General features: G+C 41.1%; 1 protein-coding gene across 2 annotated transcripts in view; it reads left to right on the top strand.

The window, feature by feature from the left end:
• Window positions 1-27,008, top strand: part of LOC127009625 (putative neural-cadherin 2) — a 100,501-nt gene that overhangs the window by 9,964 nt on the left and 63,529 nt on the right. For both annotated transcript variants that reach the window (XM_050882857.1, XM_050882856.1), the window contains exons 2-6: window positions 765-902; window positions 7,397-7,574; window positions 12,117-12,350; window positions 12,995-13,158; window positions 15,573-15,728. In XM_050882857.1, coding sequence (XP_050738814.1) covers window positions 774-902; window positions 7,397-7,574; window positions 12,117-12,350; window positions 12,995-13,158; window positions 15,573-15,728 — 861 coding nt within the window. In that variant the 5' untranslated portion in view covers window positions 765-773. The remainder of the gene's footprint in view (window positions 1-764; window positions 903-7,396; window positions 7,575-12,116; window positions 12,351-12,994; window positions 13,159-15,572; window positions 15,729-27,008) is intronic.

The following is a 27,008-nucleotide window of genomic DNA, read 5'->3' as shown; positions in this document are numbered from 1 at the left end:
GAAGGCCCTGGGTTCGAATCCCGGGCTGGGCAGTCGGCGCGCAGCTGTTTATCCTTCTTTTCAGGATGGCCGATAAATGGGTACCTGGGGAAACCTGGAGAAGATAAACTGTGTAACTTAAATGTTACACTGTCCCTGCACTGGTTAATGGGTTTTAACCCACCGATAGCTAAAGGGTCAATTACTGAGACGAGCACCGCGGCCACGCACAGCATATGATCCCAACTTTATATTTACCTTCCTTGCACACTCAGGCATAGATGGATAGACAGACAGGGTGATATGTTTTCGATGTAAGTCTCTGAGGAGTAATACTTGAACATTTAGTTATAAACTAATCTGTTGCGAACATTGATATGGAAACATTTCGGAGTAAGTATTCTGACGAAACTACATTAATAATTTGTACGCTACAACTTTTCTTTACTTTTGATATCATTATAAAGTGGAATATACTAACTGCTGGCATAGAGCAAACCAGAAAAAAACGTGAACAAAACTATATTTTGGGGTTAACAAGGTCTGACTAGTTCATGGCTCAACATAAAAACGGGAAAATGTAGGGAAAAAGTAGTAAGCCCCATGGCACAGATCGCTGGTTCAGGTGCAGAGGTACCTCTCCGTGTAATTAATGTACTGCACGCAATACGTCATATTCAAAACTGCTCCCTACCCAACACACCTTTAGAATAGTCTACTTAATAATGACCAATAACATTATATCAGTCCTCTAAGCATGCTCCATTTTCTTCTCGGCGCGACAGGTCAAGGCGATGGACGGGGACGAAGGTCAGCACGGTCGCCTCAGATACTCGGTCTCCGGGGACGGCATCACGCCCAACGCCACCACGGGCAACTCCTTCGCCGTCCATCCCACCTCAGGGGCCGTACTCCTCCTCAGGGTAGGATTTGTTTGTGTTTGTTTGTTGATATATGTGTGTGTGTGTGTGTGTGTGTGTGTTTGGGTGGGTGGGTGGGTATAGTCAGGCCGTAATATTCGCCTCCTCCTCGTTTCCTGCATAACTCATTCTAAACCCAGTTCCTCTTATTGCTGCCTTTCTGACTCAGGTCTTTTGACATCCTCCTTCTCATCATATACATTCTCTCTCTCTCTCTCTCTCTCTCTCTCTCTCTCTCTCTCTCTCTCTCTCTCTCTCTCTCTCTCTCTCTCTCTCTCTCTCTCTCTCTCTCTCTCTCTCTCTCTCTCTCTCTCTCTCTCTCTCTCTCTCTCTCTCTCTCTCTCTCTCTCTCTCTCTCAGTCGGCTTACCTCCCTTCCTCTATTAGTGCTGTCGTTTTCTTTAATTATGCCGCGACCCTAGTCCCTTTAGAGTACCTTGAGCAGCACTGGATATTGGCTCCCCTTGTACTAGCGGAACAAGTAACACTATAAAGGCTGGTGAGTGGTCAGTGAACAGACATCAGGAACCAGCGAATCGCAGGAAAATATAAAGTAAACATGTTTCAGCTTTATTTCAGGTGTTGGAGAATGGAAGGTTAACAATAAATACAGAAAAAAAGCGGAAATGGAGAGAAATGTATCTGACGTGTGTGTGTGTGTGTGTGTGTGTGTGTGTGTGTGTGTGTGTGTGTGTGTGTGTAAGTTAACGTTTATTGCTAATCATACATATTACATTATATACATATATACAAATTCATTTTAACATTAGACACGGTCCGTCGAGCCGAAACTCCCTGACAGACCTTTGATCATTTATGGATGAAACGTGGAACAATACAATATAAAGTGTCTAATTATGGTAATATACATAAATGTGAAACAGTGATTGTAACATTATAGTAGTAGTAGTAGTAGTAGTAGTAGTAGTAGTAGTAGTAGTAGTAGTAATCGTAGTAGTAGTAATAGTAGTAGCAACAGCATTAGTAGTAGTAGTAGTAGTAGTAGTAGTAGTAGTAGTAGTAGTAGTAGTAGTAGTAGTAGTAGCAATCGTAGTAGTAGTAGTAGTAGTAGTAGTAGTAGCAACAACATTAGTGGTAGTAGCAGTAGTAGCAGTAGTAGTAGTAGTAGTAGTAGTAGTAGTAGTTGAATAAGCAGGGATGACAGAAGTAATAGTAATACTAGTAGTATAGTAGAATTAGTAGTAGCAGTAATAGTAGCAGCAGTAGTAGGCAGTAGTAGAATTAGTAGTAGCAGTAGTTGTAGTAGCAGTAGTAGTAGCAGCAGCAGTAGTTGTAGCAGTGGAGGTAGTAGTAGTAGTAGTAGTAGTAGTAGTAGTAGTAGCAGCAGCAGCAGTAGTTGTAGCAGTGGAGGTAGTAGTAGTAGTCGTAGCAGCAGTAGTAGTAGTAGTAGTAGAAGGCACTGATTCAATTGAAACAGTGACAGTAGTGGAGGTAGGAAATGGTAATAGTTGATAATAATAAGTAGGAAATAGTAAAAGTTTCACAAAGTCATTGACAATAAAAGCAACAAAATAGTGACAATAGTAGAAAGAAAACAAAATAAATAAGTACAAATAAAAAGAGTATTATGTCTATGGTAATACCAGTAAGCTACAAATTCTGTTGACAAAGTAAATGTTTCTTGATATCCTGTTTATATCTGATCAAATTGGTAGATGAGGAGAACTTTTTTGTCAGTGGGCAAGCTACTGAATACACACTAAATTAACGTAGTTGCTCCTTGTATGTGTAGCGTTTTTAATTAATTTAAATATTGAATTTAGTTTGTAACTTTTAAATATCAATGAGTGTGAAATATCTGTGTATGAAGGGAAACTTTAAGACATTACATGTAGAAAATATCTGCGCTGTTGAGTCAAACCTCTTTAAAAAAAATATGCAGCGAAATATTTTATTCTCTACTATTAGTTTGTTAAGAAAAGAGGGCCACGTACATGCCCATATGGACTCACAGTATATGAGGTGCGGGTAGCAAAGAGTATAGTATATGCTGATGAGTGCCTCTGAAGATAGGTTATGTCGAACTCTGTATAAAATACCAATTTTCTTTATTTTTTATTTAAGCATATTTGATCAATGTGACGCTTCCAGTTTAAATTTTCATCTATCATGACACCAAGAATCTTTGCATAACTGACTTGTTTCAAAACCCCGCCATCTAATGGCACTGGAGGGATAGAATGTTTCACTGATTTATTTTGAAATAAAATATAATTTGTCTTTGAAATATTTAGTTTTAATTTGTTAGATTTAATCCATGATTTAATATTATTCAATTCTGCTATCAAATTTGTATGTAGTAAATTTGAGTATTTGTCATTCAGTAACAGAATTGTATCATAAGCATACATTATACAATGAAATTTTGAACTAGCATTTACAATGTCATTAATATAAATACGGAAAAGTATTGGACTTACCAAAACCTCTTTCATCCATAGCAAATGTCAAAACCTTGCTTTTTCTAATTCTTCCCGGGACTTCTGGCACCTAACCAAAAATATCTCCAATTTCACTTCATCTTTCCCTTCTCTCCTTAACCCTTACGGCAGCACCGCCGTCTCATCTATCTCTAAGGCTGAACTCTTTTCTCAAACTTTCTGTAAAAATTCCACTCTGGATGATTCTGGGCATATTCCTCCTTCTCATCCCTTCTCTGACTACTGTATGCCTGTTATTAAGGTTCTTAAGAACGATGTTTTCTATGCCCTCTCTGGCCTCAACTCTCAGAAAACCTATGGATCTCATGGAGTGCCTTCTATTGTCCTTAAAAGCTGTGCCTCTGTGCTGACACCTTGCCAGGTCAAACTTTTTCGCCTCTGCCTGGCAACATCTATCTTTCCTTCCTGCTGGAAGTACGCCTTCATACAGCCTGTGCCTAAGAAGGGTGACCGTTCCAATCCCTCAAATTACCGCCCTATAGCTTTACTTTCCAGTCTATCTAAAGCTTTTAAATCAATCCTTAACCGGAATATTCAAAAGCATCTTTCCATTTCTGACTTTCTATCTGATCGCCAGTATGGGTTCCGCAAGGGGCGTTCTACTGGCGATCCTGTTACTCTCTTAACTGATTCATGATCATCCTCTCTTAGCCGTTTTGGTGAAACTTTCTCAGCTGCGCTAGACATATCGAAAGCCTTCGATAGAGTCTGGCACAACTCTTTGCTTTCTAAACTGTCCTCTTTCGGATTCTATCCCTCTCTCTGTTCCTTTATCTCCAGTTTCCTTTCCGGCCGTTCTATCTCTGCTGTGGTAGACGATCACAGTTCTTCCCCTAAACCTATCAATAGTGGTGTTCCACAGAGCTCTGTCCTCTCACCCACTCTCTTCCTGTTATACATCAATGATCTTTCCATAACAAACTGTCCTATCCACCCATACGCTGACGACTCCACTCTGCATTATTCAACTTTTTTCAACAGAAGACCCTCTCAACAGGAATTACATGACTCCACACTGGAGGCTGCAGAACGCTTAACCTCAGACCTTGCTATCATTTCCGATTGGGGTAGAAGGAACCTTGTGTCCTTCAATGCCTCAAAAACCCAATTTCTCCACCTATCAACTCGACACAATCTTCCAAACAACTATCCCCTATTCTTCAACAACACTCAGCCGTCACCATATTCAACACTAAACATCCTCGGTCTATCCTTAACTCAAAATCTTAACTTGACACTTCACATCTCCTCTCTCACTAAATCAGCTTCCTCGAGGTGGGGTGTTCTGTATCGTCTCCGACAGTTCTTCTCCCCCGCACAGTTGCTATCCATATACAGGGTCCTTGTCAGCCCTCGTATGGAGTATGCATCTCACATGTGGGGGGGGTCAACTCACACAGCTCTTCTGGACAGAGAGGAGTCTAAGACTCTTCGTCTCATCAGCTCTCCTCCTCTTACTGATAGTCTTCTACCTTTTAAATTCCGCCGCCGTGTTGCCTCTCTATATTCTATCGATATTTTCACGCTGACTGCTCTTCTGAACTTGTTAACTGCATGCCTCCCCCCCTCCCGCGGCCTAGCCGCACACGACTTTCTACTCATGCTCATCCCTTTACTGTTCAAATCCCTTACCCACGAGTTAACCAGCATTTTCACTCTTTCATCCCTCACGCTGATAAATTCTGGAACAATCTTCCTTCATCTGTATTTCCTCCTGCCTACGACTTGAACTCTTTCAAAATAAGGGTATCAGGACACCTCTCCTCCCGAAATTAACCTATCTTTCGGCCACTCCTCTTGAATTTTTTGTAGGAGCAGTGAGTAGCGGGCTTTTTCACATTATTGTTTCCTCTTTTTTTGCCCTTGAACTGCTTCGTTTACTAAAATATATATATATATATATATATATATATATATATATATATATATATATATATATATATATATATATATATATATATATATATATATATATATATATATATATATATATATATATATATATATATATATATATATATATATATATATATATATATATATATATATATATATATATATATATATATATATATATATATATATATATATATATATATATATATATATATATATATATATATATATATATATATATATATATATATATATATATATATATATATATATATATATATTACCGTGCATGTTAACAGATGAAATGTTAACAGATGAAATATTAGCTGATGAAAGCAGACTTGCTGTCATTTTGAAAATTAAACATCGCTTTACCACATTACAAAACCAGTTCAATCATCTTATTGTGTGACTACAGAACAATAATATTTGTCTAATAAGTTAGATTAAGAACCAATGTATTGTTCTCTCTCTCTCTCTCTCTCTCTCTCTCTCTCTCTCTCTCTCTCTCTCTCTCTCTCTCTCTCTCTCTCTCTTCGTACCTGTATGTGTGTGTGTGTGTGTGTGTGTGTGTGTGGTGGAGAGAGAGAGAGAGAGAGAGAGAGAGAGAGAGAGAGAGAGAGAGAGAGAGAGAGAGAGAGAGAGAGAGAGAGAGAGAGAGAGAGAGAGAGAGAGAGAGAGAGAGAGAGAGAGAGAGAGAGAGAGAGAGAGAGAGAATGTCAAACAAAGAAATTCTTGATATAGAGCAGAGGGAGGTTAATGGTCAGCGAGGGTGAGAGAAATACCGAGAGTGGTGCCGTGTCTTGGCTAACGTGTGAGGGAAAAACGAACACAGCTGGACGACGACGGCACAGGAGGATGAGTTGGCACTGGCACTCCATTCATCATGAACTGTCCTCCCACTGACAATAGGGCAACGCCTACACACAGCCCGGTGTCCCGAGAGGCTACAAATGGAGCAGCAGACGCGTCAACCTGTCACAACGCTCCTAATGATGCATGTGGCCAACGTTCTCTATTGGGAAATGATGATGGATCTGCATGTGCGTATCTGGCAAGACGTGGGACCTTAGCTGTTGAAACCACGCCAATCACGGCCTCATTTAATTCCCTCATTCTTGGCATAACTCATTATTTTACTTTACCTGCTGCAGACAATCCGTGATCGCTGGTGCTGGTGCATATTTAAAGCCAGCTCTTTCTTTTCACTTTTCATCAATTATTTTGATTACACGCGTAACAGAGAAGTAGCAAAAAATGAAATTAGAAATAGCTTCTGCTAGGCTTTGCAGGCGGTACCAGTCTTGCTAAGGTCACAGGAGTTATTTCTTCTACACAAAAATAATTTCTTTTCATAAACTTCTATAACTTTGCGGCAATAGGCCAATAATCGCTTCTGAACTTAGAACTGAGTGCCTGCACAATAGGGTGTGTGTGTGTGTGTGTGTGTGTGTGTGTGTGTGTGTGTGTGTGTGTGTGTGTGTGTGTGTGTGTGTGTGTGTGTGTGTAATTCATTATGGTTTGATCACACGCTAGACACAGGATTGACAGCCAAATACCCTCCCAAAATGAGCTTGGAGCTTACAAGTGATTGATCTTAGGTTACAGCTGGACCCTCACACCCACACACACACGGGAGGAGGGAGGCAACTTTCGACTGTCACCCGGTACCCATTCACAAGGGGGACCGGATTAAAGGAGACTCCACTCCACCTGAGCGCGCGCGCGTATGTGTGTGTGTGTGTGTGTGTGTGTGTGTGTGTGTGTGTGTGTGTGTGTGTGTGTGTGTCAACCTAATACAGATCACTTTTATCCAGGGTAACAATCCACTTATTTTGCAGAAAGTTATATTACAGACTTCCCTACACATGCATTTCTTATTAAAATAATTTTGGAATAATTCAATTTTAGTCTTCAGGAAATATATATATAATATCCGACGTTACTTTCGCTTAAAACTTGAAATTCCACAGTGCAAAACATTACATGTAATCACGATGGCAATCATAATGGCTTGTTTAATAATTATAATCGATTGCAGTCAAAATTATTGTAGTCGTTATCGTAATCGTAATCTGAAGCCTGCACAGAAATCCTAGTCGTAATTGCTAAGTATACCCTTGTTCCCACCGCCCCGCAGCCGCTGGACAGGGACCCGCCGAACGGCCAGGCGCAGTGGAGGATACGAGTGACGGCGGAGGACGGGGAGCTGAGTGCCTACACCGACGTCATGGTCAACCTGAAGGACATCAACGACAACGCGCCCTTCTTCCCCACGCCAACACTGCGCGCCGCCATCTCCGAGAACACGCCTAAAGGTACGACCCCACGACGTCTTCCTGTTGTCCTGAGTTGTGGAGTGTGTAGGAGTGCTATGTTTTATCTCACTTGCTCACATTCTCTCTCTCTCTCTCTCTCTCTCTCTCTCTCTCTCTCTCTCTCTCTCTCTCTCTCTCTCTCTCTCTCTCTCTGGAGAGACACGCCAGTCCTCGTCGACGGACCGACTTGGTCGGCTAGATTTCGATCGCTGATAGAGTCGGTCTGTCGGCTCCCTGCTACGGGCCGCCTTCGGCCAAGGCCCGTGCTCCCTCGTGCAGGAGGGAGCAATCTTACCCCCCCCCCCTCTCTCTCTCTCTCTTGTCTAGCAATCCTCTTCTTTTGTGGTTGTCATGCAAGCATCCTCTATGTGGTTGAGGATAAAACAATACAACCACTTCAGACAAACAACACGCAACGCCACAGATTACCTTCCACGATGCGCTCTTCCTACGTTCCCCACGAAGCCCTGACAATAAAAATGTGTTCATTCTCTCTGGGAGTATCATACCATAAATCAAAGGCGGTTTCTTTCACTTTTCTCTCTTTATTAAACTCTGAGTCATGGAACAATTACAGTACTACTATATTTCGCGTTACTGATACGGTATACCAAGAGAGGGAACATTATACTGGGCATAGACGAATGGAGACAGTTGCTTCCTTTTTTGTTTCTTTGTTTACCTGTCCTGCCGCGCCCCCTCACCTCCCACACGCTTGGCTTCCCGCACCGAGCCAACGCGCAGGGCCACCCTTTCCCCCTCTCATTAAGTGCATGCCTCAGCGGCGCCTTTCTCTCCGGATCCAAAAGACACACGGACTCTCCCTCTCGCCTGGGCAACCGTGAACAATTAAATACAATTATTCTCTTTCCCTACGCCACACTTTAATTAACGAAGAACAAAATTACCATACGAAAGCTTCTCTGACATTTTTGGATGCGCAATGATAATACTGATATGTGAATGTCAGCCTTATAAGTTGTAACCAGTGTGTGTGTGTGTGTGTGTGTGTGTGTGTGTGTGTGTGTGTGTGTGTGTGTGTGTGTATTTACCTATTTGTAGTCTACCGGGCCCGAGCTAAGCTTTAATAGTGTGTGTGTGTGTGTGTGTGTGTGTGTGTGTGTGTGTGTGTGTGTGTGTGTGTGTTTAGTTTGGAAATTCTTGGCAAGGATAACGTGTAGCCAAGGATACGGTAAAGCGTCTGGGAAAACATGAACAACAACAAGCAAAGTCTGGAGCCAATCGTTGCTCCTCCTCCTCCACCAGACCTGGAAAAAAGAGCCAACAGCATCCCTCAGAGCCCTCTTCAAGCCGCCATGAAACTCATTAAGTAAACGAGAGAAAATTTTTGAGTGCCATCATCGATTTTTATGCCTCTTCCTCGCGCGCCTAACTCACACGCCGCTTCCCCTTGACTACCGCCGGAAAGAGGGAAGCGAGAAGAAGGACTGACAGTGACAGGGAGGCTCGAGCGGACGGCCTGGCAGACACAAACACACGAAGAAGTATACTAACCAACAAACATTCACAAAAAGAAACAAACAAACTGGTAAATTCAAGTCAGACAGCATTATAAAGCAGAAAACTCAAACACACACACACACACACACACACACACACACACACACACACACACACACACACACACACACACACACGCACACACACAACGAAGTACATTAACCCCTTGACTGCGGATTTCCTATAAGACCTCACCAAGCTACAGGAGTGGAGCAAAAAGTGGCTGCTACAATTCAATGAAGAAAAATGTGAAGTCCTGCACCTTGGGAGGGGAAATCCAGCACACCAGTACCACATGGAAAACACTCCAATATCCACCACAGAGCCAGAGAAAGACCTGGGAGCATATGTTACCAGGCTACCAGTGAAGGCGAAATCCGTGCCAATCGCAGCGGACGGGTTAACCACCAGTCAAACAGAGCAACAAACAAAATAAACTAGTGAATTCAAGCCAGGCAGCATTTACAACCAGCTAAGGATGACAGAAAGAAACCACTAAAGCGAATAACGAATTAAAAGGTTATTCCAACACAAAAAAACAACACACAAAATAAAAACTGAAACTTCAAACCGGCCATATAACAACAAAGGAAGACGGTAGCAAACCACTAAAGCGAATACAGAATTAAAAGTTATTCTGAGCGTCGCCAGAAACACATAAAAGGAACAATAGGAACAAACAGACAGGAAGGAGGCTGCCGAGGACGCTCAAACAACTGTCAGACTTGTTCCTCGTTTTCTTTTTAACTTCCATCGCCTTGTCTCTTTTTCTCTACTTTTCTTTTGGCTCCACTTGTTTCAAAATCGTTCTTTCTTCTCTTTTTTCCTGTGTCTGGAAAAATGGGTGTGTTTTCCTGCTGGGTGAGTGTAGCTTCTCCTTTAGTGTGTGCGTGTGCGTGTGTGTGTGTGTGTGTGTGTGTGTGTGTGTGTGTGTGTGTTATCCGTCCAATATATTTCATACGAGTAGGTTTTAGGTTTTGCTCCGCCGCTCTCTGTATATATGACGACTACAAAATTCAAACGACCACATTTATTTTGTCTCACTCACTCACTATCTATCTACGTATCTATCTATCTTGATGGATGGGATTACAAACAATAATATTTTTCTATCAATCTATCTATCTCTGTCTATCTATCTGTCTATGTCTGTCTGTCTATCATTTGCAGCTCGACAAGACACAGTCAAAATAATGCGTCCACAGCTTATAATAATCTGATGTCTAATTGTGTAGTACATAAAATCGTTTTCCTTTCCTGTATCTAAATATACTTCTGCGACGCGCATTCTCAGCCACGTAACGAGCATTCTTCACCTTACTAAAGTGGCAATAATCATACAACTGTACAAATGTGAATCGAAACTGCTGGAGGAAATGGGAGTGATGTGTGCAGCAGCTCCTCAAACTCTTCCCCTAATAAATATAAATGACTTGCAGCTTCTTGCCCCTGAAGCGTTAAAGAATAGTCACCAAAGCGTAATAGTAAAAAAGTGTATAACAATAAAAGAACTAAAGATAAGACAACAAACTTTTTTTTTCTTCAATAAATAAATAAAAAATACATTGCTTTCAATAACGATAACTTAAATATGTTTGATTTATGGGGTGAGTCATTGATCGCCACAGCAATTCATTCTTGAGAAAAAAGGCTGATAATTATTACACTTGCACTTTGAAGAATGCGGTCATCAAGAAGAAATTTAATGTTGTTTTCGACCCATTATTTACTGTCGCTGCTGAGGTGATTGAGTCTGGCCTCTTTGAATAACACATGACCAATACTTTATCAACTTATAATTTGAAAAGTGTTTACATTCCAGCTTCTTCGGTAGGTAAGTGGATAAATTGATTGACAGATATATAGAGATTAAGCATGTAGGGGGGGGGGGGGAGAGAGAGAGAGAGAGAGAGAGAGAGAGAGAGAGAGAGAGAGAGAGAGAGAGAGAGAGAGAGAGAGAGAGAGAGAGAGAGAGAGAGAGAGAGAGAGAGAGAGAGAGAGAGAGAGAGAGAGAGAGAGCAGCAGCAGCAGCAGGATGCAATATACAGACATTGCCCAACTTTAGCGTAAAAGCAACAGTTCTTTCTTCCTGCCTCGGTCCAAAACATAGCCGCACCGTACCCAGGAAGGTCCCGTCGGTCCGCTGCCTCTTCCTCGATCCTGAGCAGCCTCCTCGCCCCCTTGGGAATGGCGTTATCATGCCATGCAGCCCCGCCTGTTATTTCGGCAAAGTGCGATATCGCGTGCTGGGTATAGTTGTTTTGGGTGTAACGTAAGATCCTGTTCTCTCAGTGTGTGTGTGTGTGTGTGTGTGTGTGTGTGTGTGTGTGTAACAAGCGCATGCAACTTTTATTCTACTCCTGTCTCTTCCGTGACCATTTCGAGTCGCACTCTACGAGACTAAGTATATTAAATGTGGCATCCCTTAACGGCACCTATACATCACGGTACTCCGTTTTAATGAAGGCACACACACACACACACACACACACACACACACACACACACACACACAACACCGTCACGAGACCCTACTACACCGGTTCGCAACCAAGCTTCTCAACCAGCCCAGACACAGACACATCCTCCCACCCGCAGTGAACCGCCCTCAGCACTCAGTGAGACACCACAACATTATTGGACTGACCACTATAAGAAGATGGTCAAATATATCAACAATGCAAATTTTTTCATTAGTACTTATTGTTGTTGTTATTATGATTATTATTATGATTATTATTATTATTATTATGATTACTATTATTATTATCATTATTATTATCGTGATTATTATGATTATTATTATTATCTTTACTATGATTATTGCTATTATTGTTATTTCTATTTTCCTTGTTCATTTGTCTCATTCATTTCATTTCATCTTCCATTGATGTATATTTTCAGCTCTAGGGCTGCCTGGTACTTCATGAAATAAACCGTTTATTATTATTATTATTATTATTATACACACACACACACACACACACACACTGAGTTCATGTTGTGCAATGTTTCCCCTAGGAGCATCAGTGATCCAGGTGGAGGCGACAGATCACGATGACCCGCGTGAGGGGCAGAATGCAAAGGTAACCTACTCCCTCGAGAAGAACGTGATCGATGAGTCTAGCGGCAGTCCCATCCTCACCATCCACACCCGCACAGGGCTCATCACCACGGCGCTCTGCTGCCTCGACCGGGAGAAGACGCAGCAATACGAGATCCAGGTTGTTGCTACTGACGGAGGAGGCCTTAAAGGTGAGTGTCAAAAGAACGAGTTGGCAGAGTCTGCGTGAAATTCTTGAATGTAAGATGAGCCTGTGTCCTCTGAATGAACTATGACTTTACCTGACAGAATGCTCTTGTTGTGATGGAGTGGAGACAGCAAGTCAAAAGGGTTCACGGCATATATACATAGAGTGAAGACGCGTTACGCATATAACTTATAAACATAGTTTGTGCATGTATATTTTTCTGTCTTGAGTAATAATGCGATGACTTATAGAGAAAAAAAGAATTTTTCCCATATTTTCAGTCTAGCTAGGTGTCGTGTCATTTACAAACAAGTACTATATACAAGATCATAAGAAATTTAAGTAAAATATAATACTCTCAAACTCACACACACACACACACACACACACACACACACACACACACACACACATATATATATATATATATATATATATATATATATATATATATATATATATATATATATATATATATATATATATATATATATATATTAGCGGCGTGTTTCTGATATTCCAGTAACTAAGGTCACGTTACCAAGCCGTGAGTGCTATAAATCGGAGTCAATGGATTACAGTTTTTCTCTCGTTGCTTTTACTTTTAACAAGCAATTGCATCCACTGCCAAATGCTTATTCCCCACAGGCACGGGGACAGTGGTGGTGGACGTGGAGGACGTGAACGACGTGCCGCCCAGGTTCTCGCGGCCAGAGTGGACCTTGGACGTGTCTGAGAAACAAAACCCTGACGAGGTGTTGGCCACGCTCACGGTAGTGGATCAGGACGTCTCCAACAACTTTACGTTCAGGGTGAGCATTTCTTTGTTTTCAAACTTAATTTTCCCAACACTGAAACGTTTCCATTAACCAGAGCTTCAGGGTATGCCTAATGAAAATATACTTGCCTACAGCAGAACGCCTTCTATAAACTTACTTTAAGGCCCGTCCAGACCGGAGTTCACGATGCGCAACATATAGCGCAACGCATTGCCGCAACTCGATTTTCGTGTTGCGTGTTGCTCGCGAGTGTTGCCCGAGAGAATTTGCCGCGTGGGGCCTTTTCGCAAGACGATGCGGGCGACATTAGCTGACAAGCTGTCACCGGGGGAAGATTGTCGCCGCTTACTTTACCGTCCCATTCACACAATGGCTGATGATAATTTGTCATCATGGAGCAGGCCACATACCTTGCTATTTATATTTTCTTTTGATTCATCTTTTTTGCGCATTTTAACGCAACGGTAGTCCATAAAATCCCCTCCTGCTCAGCACCATCCATCCTGTGTGGCTCTCTGTCAGCGACTGATGCGCAACAGGCCAGATGCAGTGTGGACAAACTGCCACTCTCGCAACACTTCAGGTAAAAGGAGTTGCGCCATACGTTGCGCAACGTGAACCCCGGTCTGGACGGGCCTTTAGGGGCAGGCATATTCTGCACCCCAAATTCCACCTTTCCTTCCCTTAAAGTGTTCTTCCTCGAAGCTCAAGCAGGACCATTTAAAGGCTACAACAAAAGTTCCCCGACCTTCCAATAAGTAATTCATTATCTCATTAGAGGTAAAGGTAATTCGACATTCCAGAGTATTCCATAACGGTTTATGCGTGTGATGCTCCAGCACCCCACTAAAAAAGGCACTTGGTACTATTAATTAGCCAGCAAAGAACCGACAGAGAGAGAATTGCCTCCCTTCTCAGCGGCCGCTGAGCATTCTCAGGAGGCTCAGGTTCGAGGCTTCAACGGTTTTTTCTAGCTCGTTAAAACACAAAGGGGAAGTTTTCTACAAAATCTAACAAAGCACGCTCAAGCATTTACTATTTATTCTTCTATTTTTCCCATTCAATTTCTTTCTTAACGTATTTTATTGAATTCCATATTGAATTTTACTTTTCTCATATTCCACGCATTATTGTAACCTATTCACTGACTTATATTTAAGGCCTTATCGTTACTCCAATCATAATGTTTCCCTGAAAACCCCTCGTGTTACGTAGTCTCATTATTACTTTCTCGGAAGGCGTCGTCAAACAAAATATTGGTAAAGAAGTTAGTTCACATTCTTCAGTCGCTGACCTACCTCGAGAGTTTATAACTTGTCGGGAAAGGTAAACTAGATTAGTTTACATGATATCTTCCCTTCGTGACCAAGGTATCACGTGGTTTATCTAGCGACAGAGCCAGCGGAACACTTTCTACGGTTTCCTGACTTCGTGAGTGTGTAACTACATGCGTGCGTGCGTGGGAGCAATCGTGCGAAGGATCAAGCAAGTCTTCGTAGACATGTATTATTTTAACTATATATTATTCGACCCTGCAAAACATAACAGTCGAAAACTCTTGAGGAAAATAAACAAACAGATAACAAAAAAAAGTGTGATAGAACTGCAAGATCCGCTTCTCTCGCTTACCTTGCAATGTACTTATAATCACACAAAATACAATACACAAAGCCGGAAGAGTACAAATTCTTCGAGTTTGAAAGTGTATCACACAAACATGTCTGAAATATATTGTGGAGCGTAATCCTGTAGCTTTATGGCAACTCTCAAGTTTAAATCTCACGTGTGTTCCATCTCTTCGTCACGGGAACCGTTTATATATGGACAGTATTTATTACCTAAAATTACGAAACGTCAATCATAAACTGCAATATATAATGTGTGTGTGTGTGTGTGTGTGTGTGTGTGCGAGAGAGAGAGAGAGAGAGAGAGAGAGAGAGAGAGAGAGAGAGAGAGAGAGAGAGAGAGAGAGAGAGAGAGAGAGAGAGAGAGAGAGAGAGAGAGAGAGAGAGAGAGAGAGAGAGAGAGAGAGAGAGAGAGAGAGAGAGAGAGAGAGAGAGAGAGAGAGAGAGAGAGAGAGAGAGAGAGAGAGAGAGAGAGAGAGAGAGAGAGAGAGAGAGAGAGAGAGAGAGAGAGAGAGAGAGAGAGAGAGAGAGAGAGAGAGAGAGAGAGAGAGAGAGAGAGAGAGAGAGAGAGAGAGAGAGAGAGAGAGAGAGAGAGAGAGAGAGAGAGAGAGAGAGAGAGAGAGAGAGAGAGAGAGAGAGAGAGAGAGAGAGAGAGAGAGAGAGAGAGAGAGAGAGAGAGAGAGAGAGAGAGAGAGAGAGAGAGAGAGAGCGGGTCTGTAAACGCGTAACTTCAGATTTATTTCATTTTTGAAGATAACAACATTGTATCCAAGAGTTAAAACAAGTTAAACATTCTTTTTTTCTCATTATCTCCGTGTCCAGGTGGTGCCGGAGAGCGGGGACGGCTGGCACATGTTCCGTGTAGAGAAGCGTCGCGTTGGGGCGCCTGGGGGAGACCTGCGTCCTGCGGGGCCACTCGACTACGAAAACCCGGAGCATCGGCGGGGCTTCCGCTTCCGCGTGGAAGTAACAGATGCGGTGAGTACCAAATGTTGGTGAGTGGCAAAGATTTAGATGATGTACCATAGTTCCCCAAAATACCTTAAAATTAAGTGCCGTTCATAGACAATGGACAATGTCATTTGACAAATGTTGCGTGAGACGGCAAACAGATATAAATGGATGTTCGAACTAGACGCATAGCACTCGGAGAGTGTACACCTCCGCCAAAGATCGTCCAGAAAATTGGTATGGGCATCAACTGTGATCCTATGCATCATATGGAAGCATTTGTTTCGAAATTTCATGAAATTCTAATTTTTTGGAAACTTTGACCTTGGGCGAACTTTTCGAGGTCAAGGTCAAAGGTCAAGGTCAAGGTCATGCAAGGTGCATCACATGGAAGCATTTGTTTCGAAATTTGATGAAATTCTATTTTTTGGAAATTTTGACCTTGGACGAGCTTTTCGAGGTCAAGGTCAAAGGTCAAGGTCTAGGCCATGCAAGGTGCGTCTCTCCATGAGCTAACATATGAACCAAGTCTGAAGTCTCTACGATGACGAGAACCGAAGTTATGACCAATCTGACGTTTTGTGCGACCTTGACTTTGCCCTTTGACCTTTGACATAAAAAATTCAATGGGTTTTACTATGGATGGACACGAAGCTTCCCTGAAAAATTGGTTGAGATATCCGCAAAATCTCTCTCCCAAAGTACAGTTTCTTCGCATCTCTCTTTGGACATCCTCACTTGGTCGAGTTAGAAGGAATAATACTCCTTTTATTAGTTACTTTATTTTTGCGCTTTTTATGGCCAGTGATCCCAAGTCCATTAAAATGTTTTTCCTGCATCTCATCACGTACTTCAAACATGTAACCATCGTGCGGTTAACACCATCCTCACTGCCACTGTCACGTGGCTGTACTGGGGTTCGAACCATCTCACCCTGGCTCGTCAGTACCATCGCTTGAAGCTTTAAACTAAAGAGACTAGACCCCCGCGCACCCCCTTTTTTTCATGTGCTCGTAGCACTGTCAAACATGAAATGCTTCCTACTGAAAGTGTGCAGGGATATCCACATAATCTCATTATCTATCAAACTAGTTAAAGTTACATCCCTGTATGTACTTTTGTAGGAAGCTATTAATTTTCTGCAGGCAACTATTTTTCTAAAGGCTCTAAAATTGCCAATTACTATTTTGTGACCTCTTAACCTTGTCTTGTCGTATGACCTTCCTTTCGAGATATATAGTCAATTAACAATGTACATTCCAATGTGAGTGTATGTGTGTGTGTGTGTGTGTGTGTGTGTGTGTGTGTGTGTGTGTGTGTGTGTGTGTAATTCACCTCTTGGTCTGCTGCGGGTCTCTCTCGAGACAGCCAGCCGTTCCCCTACGGAAGGAGCTCAGAGCTCAATGACCGATCTTTGGGTAGGACTGAGACCACTCACACACAACACACCGCGACAACGAGGTCACAATTCCTCGCCTTACGTCGCGTACCTACTCACTGCTAGGTGAACAGGGGATACACGTGAAAGGAGATAAACCCATCTTATCTTCACTCGGTCGGGGAATCGAACCCAGGTCCATCTGGTTGTGAGGCAGACGCTCTACCCACTGAGCTACCGGGCCGTGTGTGTGTGTGTGTGTGTGTGTGTGTGTGTGTGTGTGTGTGTGTGTGTGTGTGTGTGTGTGTGTGTGTGTGTGTGTGTGTGTGTGTGTGTGTGTGTGTGTGTGTGTGTGTGTGTGTGTAAACTCGACATAATGTATCTTACATTTGAGGTAGTAAGGAATATTTTCAATATAATATTAATTACTATAAAATATCTTGCAGACAGATAACAACGAAAATTATACGTATAAATAACTTTCAAAGTCAGCTTCATCGAGCATGACCAAATAACAGCAGCTAAGCACACTCTTCTTCCGGCGATACATCAAGTAATGAGATATTTCAGTATGTACCTGAATTATAAAGAAATATTTCAGATAAGCAAATATCCAGGCAAAAAATACAACTGCTGTAAATTTGTCAAACTAAGACTCTGGAAAGTAACGTGTGAGGCTCCAGGTGTGCTGCTTGCGTTTTCACAAACAAATAACTCTCTCTCTCATCACAACAAACCCGTAACCGTGATCCCGCAAGTACCACCACCTCTATTACCAGGCCTCTAGATAACTTAAAAATCCTTAGTTTCAATGCGCGTAGCCTAAGAAACAAGTTTGATGAACTGAGATGTCTTTCTCTGACAGAAAATTTTGACGTAATTGCTATAACCTAAACATTTATCGACACCACAAATATTGATTTAAGTTCCGAATACAACATAGATGGCTACAGACTCTTCAACAAAGATCGTGTAAACCGTAGAGGCGGTGGCGTCTTTATGTCAAAAGCTATTTGCAACCCACTGACAAAACACGGAAACAGTAACGTTGAACATTTGTGCGTGAGTAAACATTGCAAAAGTCAACTTAAATATTTCTGTCACCTACATACATCACGGGCAATCAGTGTATGACGACCTTGAAATGTACAGCGTTTTAAGGCAGTCACTTAATAACAGCGACTCACTGATATTAGAAGACTTTAACCTCCCCCATATCGACTGGGCGACACTGTCAGATAAAAAGGCGAGTCACATAGAATGATCGAATTTTTAGAATAAAATTATCTAAGCCAAATGGTTTCTGAACCAACTCGACAAAATAACATACTAGACCTTGTTATAACGACCCAAGATAACCTAGTCAGTAGTGTCACGGTAGGAGAACACCTCTGTTCCTGCGATCATAAATTAGTCCGTGTCGACATTAGAGCTCAAACATCAGTGACTGAAAATAAAGTAAAGGTGCCCAATTTCAAAAGAGCTAACTTCGTAGAAAAACGACGAAAACTAATAGAAATGCAACTATCAGATGACGGCAACGTAGAGGAAGCCTTTTAAAATCACTTACTCACTCAGCAGAACACATTCGTCCCCTTGTGCGAGAAGCGAATTAACACTAAAAAAAGCCCACCGTGGTTTAATAGCGAAATTAAACAATCAGTCAATGAGAGAAAATTGTTTTACAGGTTAAAGAAAGAACAAAGCACGCCCGAAAACATTAGACTTTATAATGATGCCAGGCGACGAGTAAAAGACTAGTAGGTCAGGCAAAGCGTAGATACGAAGAAAATATTGCAGCCAACTGTAAAAATAATCCGAAATCTTTCTTCAGTTACATAAACAACAGAAAGGCGATCAAAAGTGGTATTGGACCTTTAACAAACAGCGACGGTGCACTAGTGACTGACAGCCAACACATTGCAAACCTCTTAAACAATTACTTTTCCTCGGTGTTTAATACTAACAGTCTTCCTCTCGCTACCACCAACACCAGTACTATTGTAAATCTCGAGCATGCATTGCCTAATTTTGAAATAACAACCGATGAAGTCCTTAAAGCTCTCCATTCACTTAAAACAAATAAAAGTCCTGGACCTGACAAAGTATATCCAACTCTGCTGAAAGAAACAAAGAGCGAAATACTCTCCTCCCTCACAACCGTATTCAATATGTCCTTGCGACAAGGCATCGTCCTTCAGATTGGAAAAGGCTAACGTGACACCGATTTTCAAGAAAGGAGACAAAAAGTACCAGGTAATTACAGGCCCATTAGTCTAACTTCGGTTGTAGGTAAGCTACTTGAGGGCATAATTAGAGACAAATTGTGAATTACCTTGAAAGCCACTCATTGATTGGGGACTCACAACATGGCTTCCGAAACAAAAGATCCTGCCTATCAAACCTATTAACCTTTTATAACGACCTCTTCACTGTTTATGACGTAACCAAATCACTGGACGTAGTCTATCTTGATTTCCAGAAAGCGTTTGATAAAGTCCCGCATCATAAATTACTTTACAAATTAAAGCAAATAGGTATTGACGGTCAAGTAAACCAATGGATCGCGAATTGGTTGAGCAACAGACAACAAAGAGTAGTGATCGACGGATTTAACTCAGAGTGGGCGCCTGTCACTAGTGGCGTCCTCAGGGCTCGGTCCTTGGCCCAGTGCTCTTCATTATTTACATCAACGACGTGGATGTTGGACTCAATAACCGCATTAGTAAATTTGCAGACGACACAAAGATTGGCAACTCGGTTCTCACTGACGAAGACAGGCAAAGCCTCCAAGAGGATTTGCACAAAATTTCAGCTTGGTCGGATAGATGGGAGATGCCCTTTAACGTAGACAAGTGCCAGGTCCTTCGTTGAACGAGGAATAAGAAGTTCGAATATGAAATTAGCGGCTTTAAACTCAAAAGCTTTCAATGAGTCTAAGACTTGGGGTCAAAATCGCGTCAAACCTCAAATTCACAGCAATGCATCGATGCAGCAAATAAAGCGAACAGAATGTTGGGCTTCATTAAAAGAAACTTTGTATTCAAGAATAAAGATGTAATACCCCTGCCTATAACAGTTTAGTCAGACCCCACTTGGAATATGCGGTACAGTTTTGGTCTCCCCACCATGCAAAGGACATTGCTAAATTAGAAGGTGTTCAGCGTCGGGCAACGAAAATGATCCCTTCCTTGCGCAACAAATCCTACGAAGAAAGGCTTTCTACCCTTAACATGTTCTCTTGAGAAACGTCGCCTCCGAGGAAAACTGATCGAATGTTTTAAAATACTTAATGGTTTCACGAATGTAGACAGATCAACATTGTTTATGATCGATGACACTTTGCGCACGAGGAACAATGGCGTAAAACTCAGATGTAGACAAGTAAATTCAGACTGCACCAAATTTTTCTTCACCAACGTTGTAGTGCGAGAATGGAATAAGCTTCCACCGTCAGTGGTCCAGTGTAACACGATTGACTCCTTCAAAAATAAGCTCGACCGTCACTTCCTTCAACTTAATATCAACTAGAGTAGAAATGCAACGTTTTGGAGTCTTCTGATTAATGTAAAATCACTTAGGTTTAAGGACAGACCACCAAGTCTGGACCATGGGGTCTGTGTGGTCTGATTTTCTATGTAAATCTATGTAAATCTCTCTCTCTCTCTCTCTCTCTCACATCATTATTGTCATTATCATTGCATCAATCTTAATAATAGTAAACATAATAATAACAACAACAACAACAACAACAACATCAACATCAGCAACAACAATAATAACAAAAATAATAATAATAATAATAATAATAATAATAATAATAATAATAATAATAATAATAATAATAATAATAATAATAATAATAATAATAATAATAATAATAATAATAATAATAATAACAACAACAACAACAACAACAACAACAACAACAACAACAACAACAACAACAACAACAACAACAACAACAACAACAACAACAGTAGCTGGTAGTAGTAGAAGTAGCAGTAACAGTAGTACTAGTAGTAGAAGTAGCAGTAACAGTAGTACTAGTAGTAGATGTAGGAAAAAAGTAATAGATGTAGAAGTGGCAGTAGTAGTATCGTGACCTATATATCCCTAATGGTTCACTGAGGAAGGATGGATTTCAAGAAGCGGCTTTGCTTCGCGTTAAGCTCCCAAAGCAAGGAGTCGCGCTGCAATTCTTGTTTGGGATATCCACAATAATGAAAGGCCCCGTCAGGCACACCTCGAATTCTTTCACGTGGAAGCAAAAGGCATGCCAGGGGATCGTTAGGATGTCCAAGCTCATTTCAATGCAAATGACCTCAGACTTGTTTTCAGAGTTCTGAAAATGCACAACTCCATGGCTACTTCCCAGGTAAGCACTGCCCAAATAGTGGGCGGCCGCCTTGCACGAGACACAAATAGCCTCCAGGATCGTTGTGCCGCGAGCATTGAGAAGTTAGCTCTTGCTGGACTGGCGTTCGAAGGGTGGCTGCCGGCCCACAGAATAACAAAGCCGCACAACCCGACCTTTAAGATGAAGGGTCTGTGACAAGGTTAAAGGTGTAGGAGGCAGATGACATTTGAAATGCCAGGGGACTGTCGGTAGAGCTGCAGGTACGTTGCACTTACACGGTCTACTATGGATGTTATTTCGATTGCTCTTTATGATCAAAAGAGATTGGGAGAAGAATATGATGAAAGGAATATGAATAATCCAGAAGTGTACTATCTATTATCATAACGCCTCTTCCTCGGAGAGCCGGGACCCGAGCAGGTCATCAGTACCAGAGACCTGAGCTATTTCGCTCTACGGCACTCGCATTAACTATCTAAAGTATCATTAACAACGCCAAAATGAATTTCAGCGGGCGATGCTTGAACCTCACGTCAATCGGAGGCATAAAAAACGTTACAATCAAACATGAGGTAACACTAATAAGTAATAGCAGTAGATCGCTATAGTGTAATAGCGGACAAGGTAGTAGATACGATTGTTTTATATATTATAGTTTCCAGACATATTTCTCGTCTTATTTTTTTCTACATTTACTAATTTACTGTTTACATTCAACAAGAATTTCTATATATAATTCTCAGGCTTTGGACCCAGACTGTGATTTAAACCGCCATTAATATCACATCTAAACCCATAAACTATTGCAGTTACGGGTAGCTCATACAAAAGTAGGAGTAATACTACATGTTCAAGTAATGATAATAGGTGACTGTAAGAGCAAAAATAATAACATTATTTATAATAATAATAATAATAATAATAATAATAATAATAATAATTATAATTATAATTATACTAATAATAATAATAATAATAATAATAATAATAATAATAATAATAATAATAATAATAATAATAATAATAATAATAATAATAGAAATAATTATAATTATAATAATAATAAAAATAATAATAATAATAATAATAATAATAATAATAATAATAATAATAATAATAATAATAATAATAATAATAATAATAATAATAATAATAAAAATAATAATGATGATGATGATGATGATGATGATGATGATGATGATGATGATGATGATGATGATAATAATAATAATAATAATAGTAATAAATATAGTAACAATAATGATAATAATAACCACAACAATAATAATAACTACAACAACAACAACAATAATGTTAATAATAATAATAATAATAATAATAATAATAATAATAATAATAATAATAATAATAATAATAATAATAATAATAATAATAATAATAATAATAATAATAATAATAATAATAATAATAATAATAATAATAATAATAATAATAATAATAATAATAATAATAATAATAATAATAATAATAATAATAATAATAATAATAATAATAATAATAATAATAATAATAATAATAATAATAATAATAATAATAATAATAATAATAATAATAATAATAATAATGATAATGATAATGATAATGATAATAATAATAATAATAATAATAATAATAATAATAATAATAATAATAATAATAATAATAATAATAATAATAATAATAATAATAATAATAATAATAATAATGATCATGATGATGATGATGATGATGATGATGATGATGATAATAATAATAATAACACTATATATAAAAATTATAATGATGATAGAACGAACATCCAGTGGCAGTAACAGTCGTTACTGCAAGAGATCCCAAGTCTTATTAGAATAATATGCCCTTTGCGGTCTCCATGCACCCAACTTGAGTCGTTACACAACATACGACTGGTTTGTACTACAAGAGTGAGCGTTCCAGGATAGGAGATGGGCCGACCCAGATGCTTTCCCGTACTCTTGGTAGTGAATCAAACGAACCGCCTCTGCTGAACTATGCTTCAATGACCAGTGCTATCGACTCCAACAAGTGGTCTTTTTATACCATATTTATCTTGTATTGTTACGTCACTGATCTTTCCCATTTTTCATCAGACTTTCACTATCAATCACTGCCCAAACCATAACTGACTTGTGAAATTGGAAACGAACATTGACTCCAGGACTGGGTACAATTCCTCCCTCGAGAAAACTTACCTAGGCCAAATTTTCCCTGAGGGAGTGTGGGTGTGGAATGAGGCTGGGACACCATTCCTTCTTTATGAGACTTGAAGAGAAATGAGAGACTTGTGACAAACTAACACTCTTTATAAGCAATATTTTCACTGAACCACTTACTGTCATTGGTCAACATGTAGTACCAGACAATGAATGAACTGTGAAACTGATTCCGTGCCTGCCCCTGCAAGGGCCAGAAATGAACAGAAGAACATAAGAACATAAGAACGCAGGAGTCTACAAGAGGCCGGTAGGCCTGTACGAGGCAGCTCCTTTGACCCTAAGCTCCCGTGTATCTAACCCCTGTTGGCTGGCGGGATAAACAGACAGAGCTGACGTAAAATATTTAACAGGCTTCAATAATGCACATCGCGTTAAATTTGTAGTGGGCGGCCGTAACGGATGTAAGGTGCCAGCAACCTCGTGGCGAAAGTAAGGTCATCTGGCTCTGCCAAGCGTGATATTTTGTATGAAATAAATACCCAGCTTGTCTTAGCTATAATCAAGGAGCTACACGTAAATATACATCAATAAAATGAGTTGCTTCCTCAAAGTATGATGCAATACGAATACTTAGACAACTTTTACGAATATTCAGTAGTAAACAACTCCCCATATATATCCTTTCACAGAGTCTGTGTTTTTCTTTATTTAAAGCTTTTTTTGTTTTTTTCACTTTAATCAGGAGGCGGGTGCGTGGCGCCTGGCCGCCGCCACTGTGGCTGCCCCGACGTCCTGACTAACCAATACTGGAAATTTCAGGAGCTTCCCGAGGAAGTCAGCGCAAATATATTTCGACTAAATTTTCCACAAAGAGAATAACATCAAGGGGAACGGGAACCTACCATCACAGGAGGAAGTGGTAACTTAGAGAGCTTCGTACACCTACATCGCTTGAGCGGAGTTTCCGGTAGCAGTAATGAACAGGCACGGTCAAATAAACCCTTTCCACAAAATTTTCATTTGTTCCGACTCCGCCTTGGCCGCAGCAAAACACCAAGGAAGGCACGAAAAGGCGACGAGCTTAACAGTCTTCCTCGAGGATCTTGACAGCGGCGGCGAGACGTGACCGTAATGTTGACTTTACTAATGCGGCTACACTGCAAACAAAGCTGTGACTCTCTCTCTCTCTCTCTCTCTCTCTCTCTCTCTCTCTCTCTCTCTCTCTCTCTCACACGCACACACGCACACACACACACACACACACACACACACACACACACACACACACACACACACACACACACACACCTTCATCGCTCTCTCCCACTTTGGCCTTCCTGACCCCCTCGCTTGGTATCCTCCGTCCGTCCGGGTCTTTCTGTGCCCTTGGCTTCCCGACTCAATATCACGCTGGCGGAATCGATTATGCCGTATCTCTGACCGATACCACTGAACCGCAAGATTCCCGCTTTCCCTTCCCTTGTTCCGAGACAATGAATCCCACGCAACAATAGGTTAGTCCATCACACACGCCCAATGCTGACCTGAAAGTTACTATATATTATGTTTCTTTCCGCCTAAGTGATCTTTTGGTATCCGTTACACATTCAACATTTCTATTCTGCAGTAGGTTTCCTGTAGCTTATCTGTTTCCCTTTTCCAAACTGTTTTATGAAATTACTAAATGACGGTCACATTTTCTCTCGCCGATTATGAATTTTATGGATTACGTAATTAGATTGTGTAATTACGTTGTGTCGGTGCTTGGGTCGCGGGATAGCTAATGACGCATCGCCCGCTAGGTAAACACTACCTCACGGCGCCGTAATTATTACATCCCATAAAACTTCGAAAATGGTTTATTTAAAGGTGCCGCGTGCTCTTCACACCATTAAAGGTTCATCGATTGAAGCACAACGGTTCGGTCACAAAAAGTATAGGACAAAAACTCACCGTACATTACCTCACCAGACATAACATCACCGATTTATGGCAAACGAGGACAAAAACTCTTCGAAAAACAAACTAAAAATAACCTAACTAACCTCGATGAGTTTTTGTTCCTCTTTTCGTTTTAAGCGATGAGTTTCTATCCGGAGAGTTTCTGTCCGGTGAGTTTGTCCGGTGAGTTTCTATCCGGAGAGTTTCTGTCCGGTGAGTTTCTGTCCGGTGAGTTTCTATCCGGTGAGTTTCTGTCCGGTGAGTTTGTCCGGTGAGTTTCTATCCGGAGAGTTTCTGTCCGGTGAGTTTGTCCGGTGAGTTTCTATCCGGAGAGTTTCTGTCCGGTGAGTTTGTCCGGTGAGTTTCTATCCGGTGAGTTTCTGTCCGGTGAGTTTGTCCGGTGAGTTTCTATCCGGAGAGTTTCTGTCCGGTGAGTTTCTGTCCGGTGAGTTTGTCCGGTGAGTTTCTGTCCGGTGAGTTTCTATCCGGTGAGTTTCTGTCCGGTGAGTTTCTGTCCGGTGAGTTTCTGTCCGGTGAGTTTCTGTCCGGTGAGTTTCTGTCCGGTGAGTTTCTGTCCGGCGAGTTTCTGTCCGGCGAGTTTCTGTCCGGTGAGTTTCTATCCGGTGAGTTTCTGTCCGGTGAGTTTCTGTCCGGTGAGTTTCTGTCCGGTGAGTTTCTGTCCGGTGAGTTTCTGTCCGGTGAGTTTCTGTCCGGTGAGTTTCTGTCCGGTGAGTTTGTCCGGTGAGTTTCTGTCCGGTGAGTTTGTCCGGTGAGTTTCTGTCCGGTGAGTTTCTGTCCGGTGAGTTTCTGTCCGGTGAGTTTCTGTCCGGTGAGTTTCTGTCCGGTGAGTTTCTGTCCGGTGAGTTTGTCCGGTGAGTTTCTGTCCGGTGAGTTTGTCCGGTGAGTTTCTGTCCGGTGAGTTTGTCCGGTGAGTTTCTGTCCGGTGAGTTTGTCCGGTGAGTTTCTGTCCGGTGAGTTTCTGTCCGGTGAGTTTTTGTTCGATGAGTTTTTGTTCGGTGAGTTTTTGGTCGGAGAGTTTTCGTCCTCGCCCCGGTCACAAAAGGCTGGTCAAGAATGACTACCGTTCCCATTCGTTTAGGTAGTTCCACAGTGCAACAGCAAGCGACTTAACCAAACTTAACTCTTCAGTATGTTCAGTTTTTCCTACTCAGCACCAAATACTAAAGAGACTTCCTCTTTACTTTCCTCAAATTTAGTACCTTCTAATTAAGCATCAAACACTACGGAAGGAATCTCGTAGGATTTTGTGTTTGGTTTATGAGCTTACCAGCCCATTACGTCTGAACTGTGGAAATGGCATCTACATATCACAAGGTTGCAACGATGTCCTCTCACGCCAACTCGCCGCTCACATTACCTTGTTGTAGCGTATACAGATAGGCCAACATTATAAAGATGATACTGTGAGACCAAATACACCAAGAAAGAAAAAT

Source organism: Eriocheir sinensis, chromosome 41, assembly GCF_024679095.1.
Source record: "Eriocheir sinensis breed Jianghai 21 chromosome 41, ASM2467909v1, whole genome shotgun sequence".
Classification (NCBI taxonomy): Eukaryota; Metazoa; Arthropoda; class Malacostraca; order Decapoda; family Varunidae; genus Eriocheir; species Eriocheir sinensis.
This window is presented reverse-complemented; position numbering and strand designations above follow the sequence as displayed.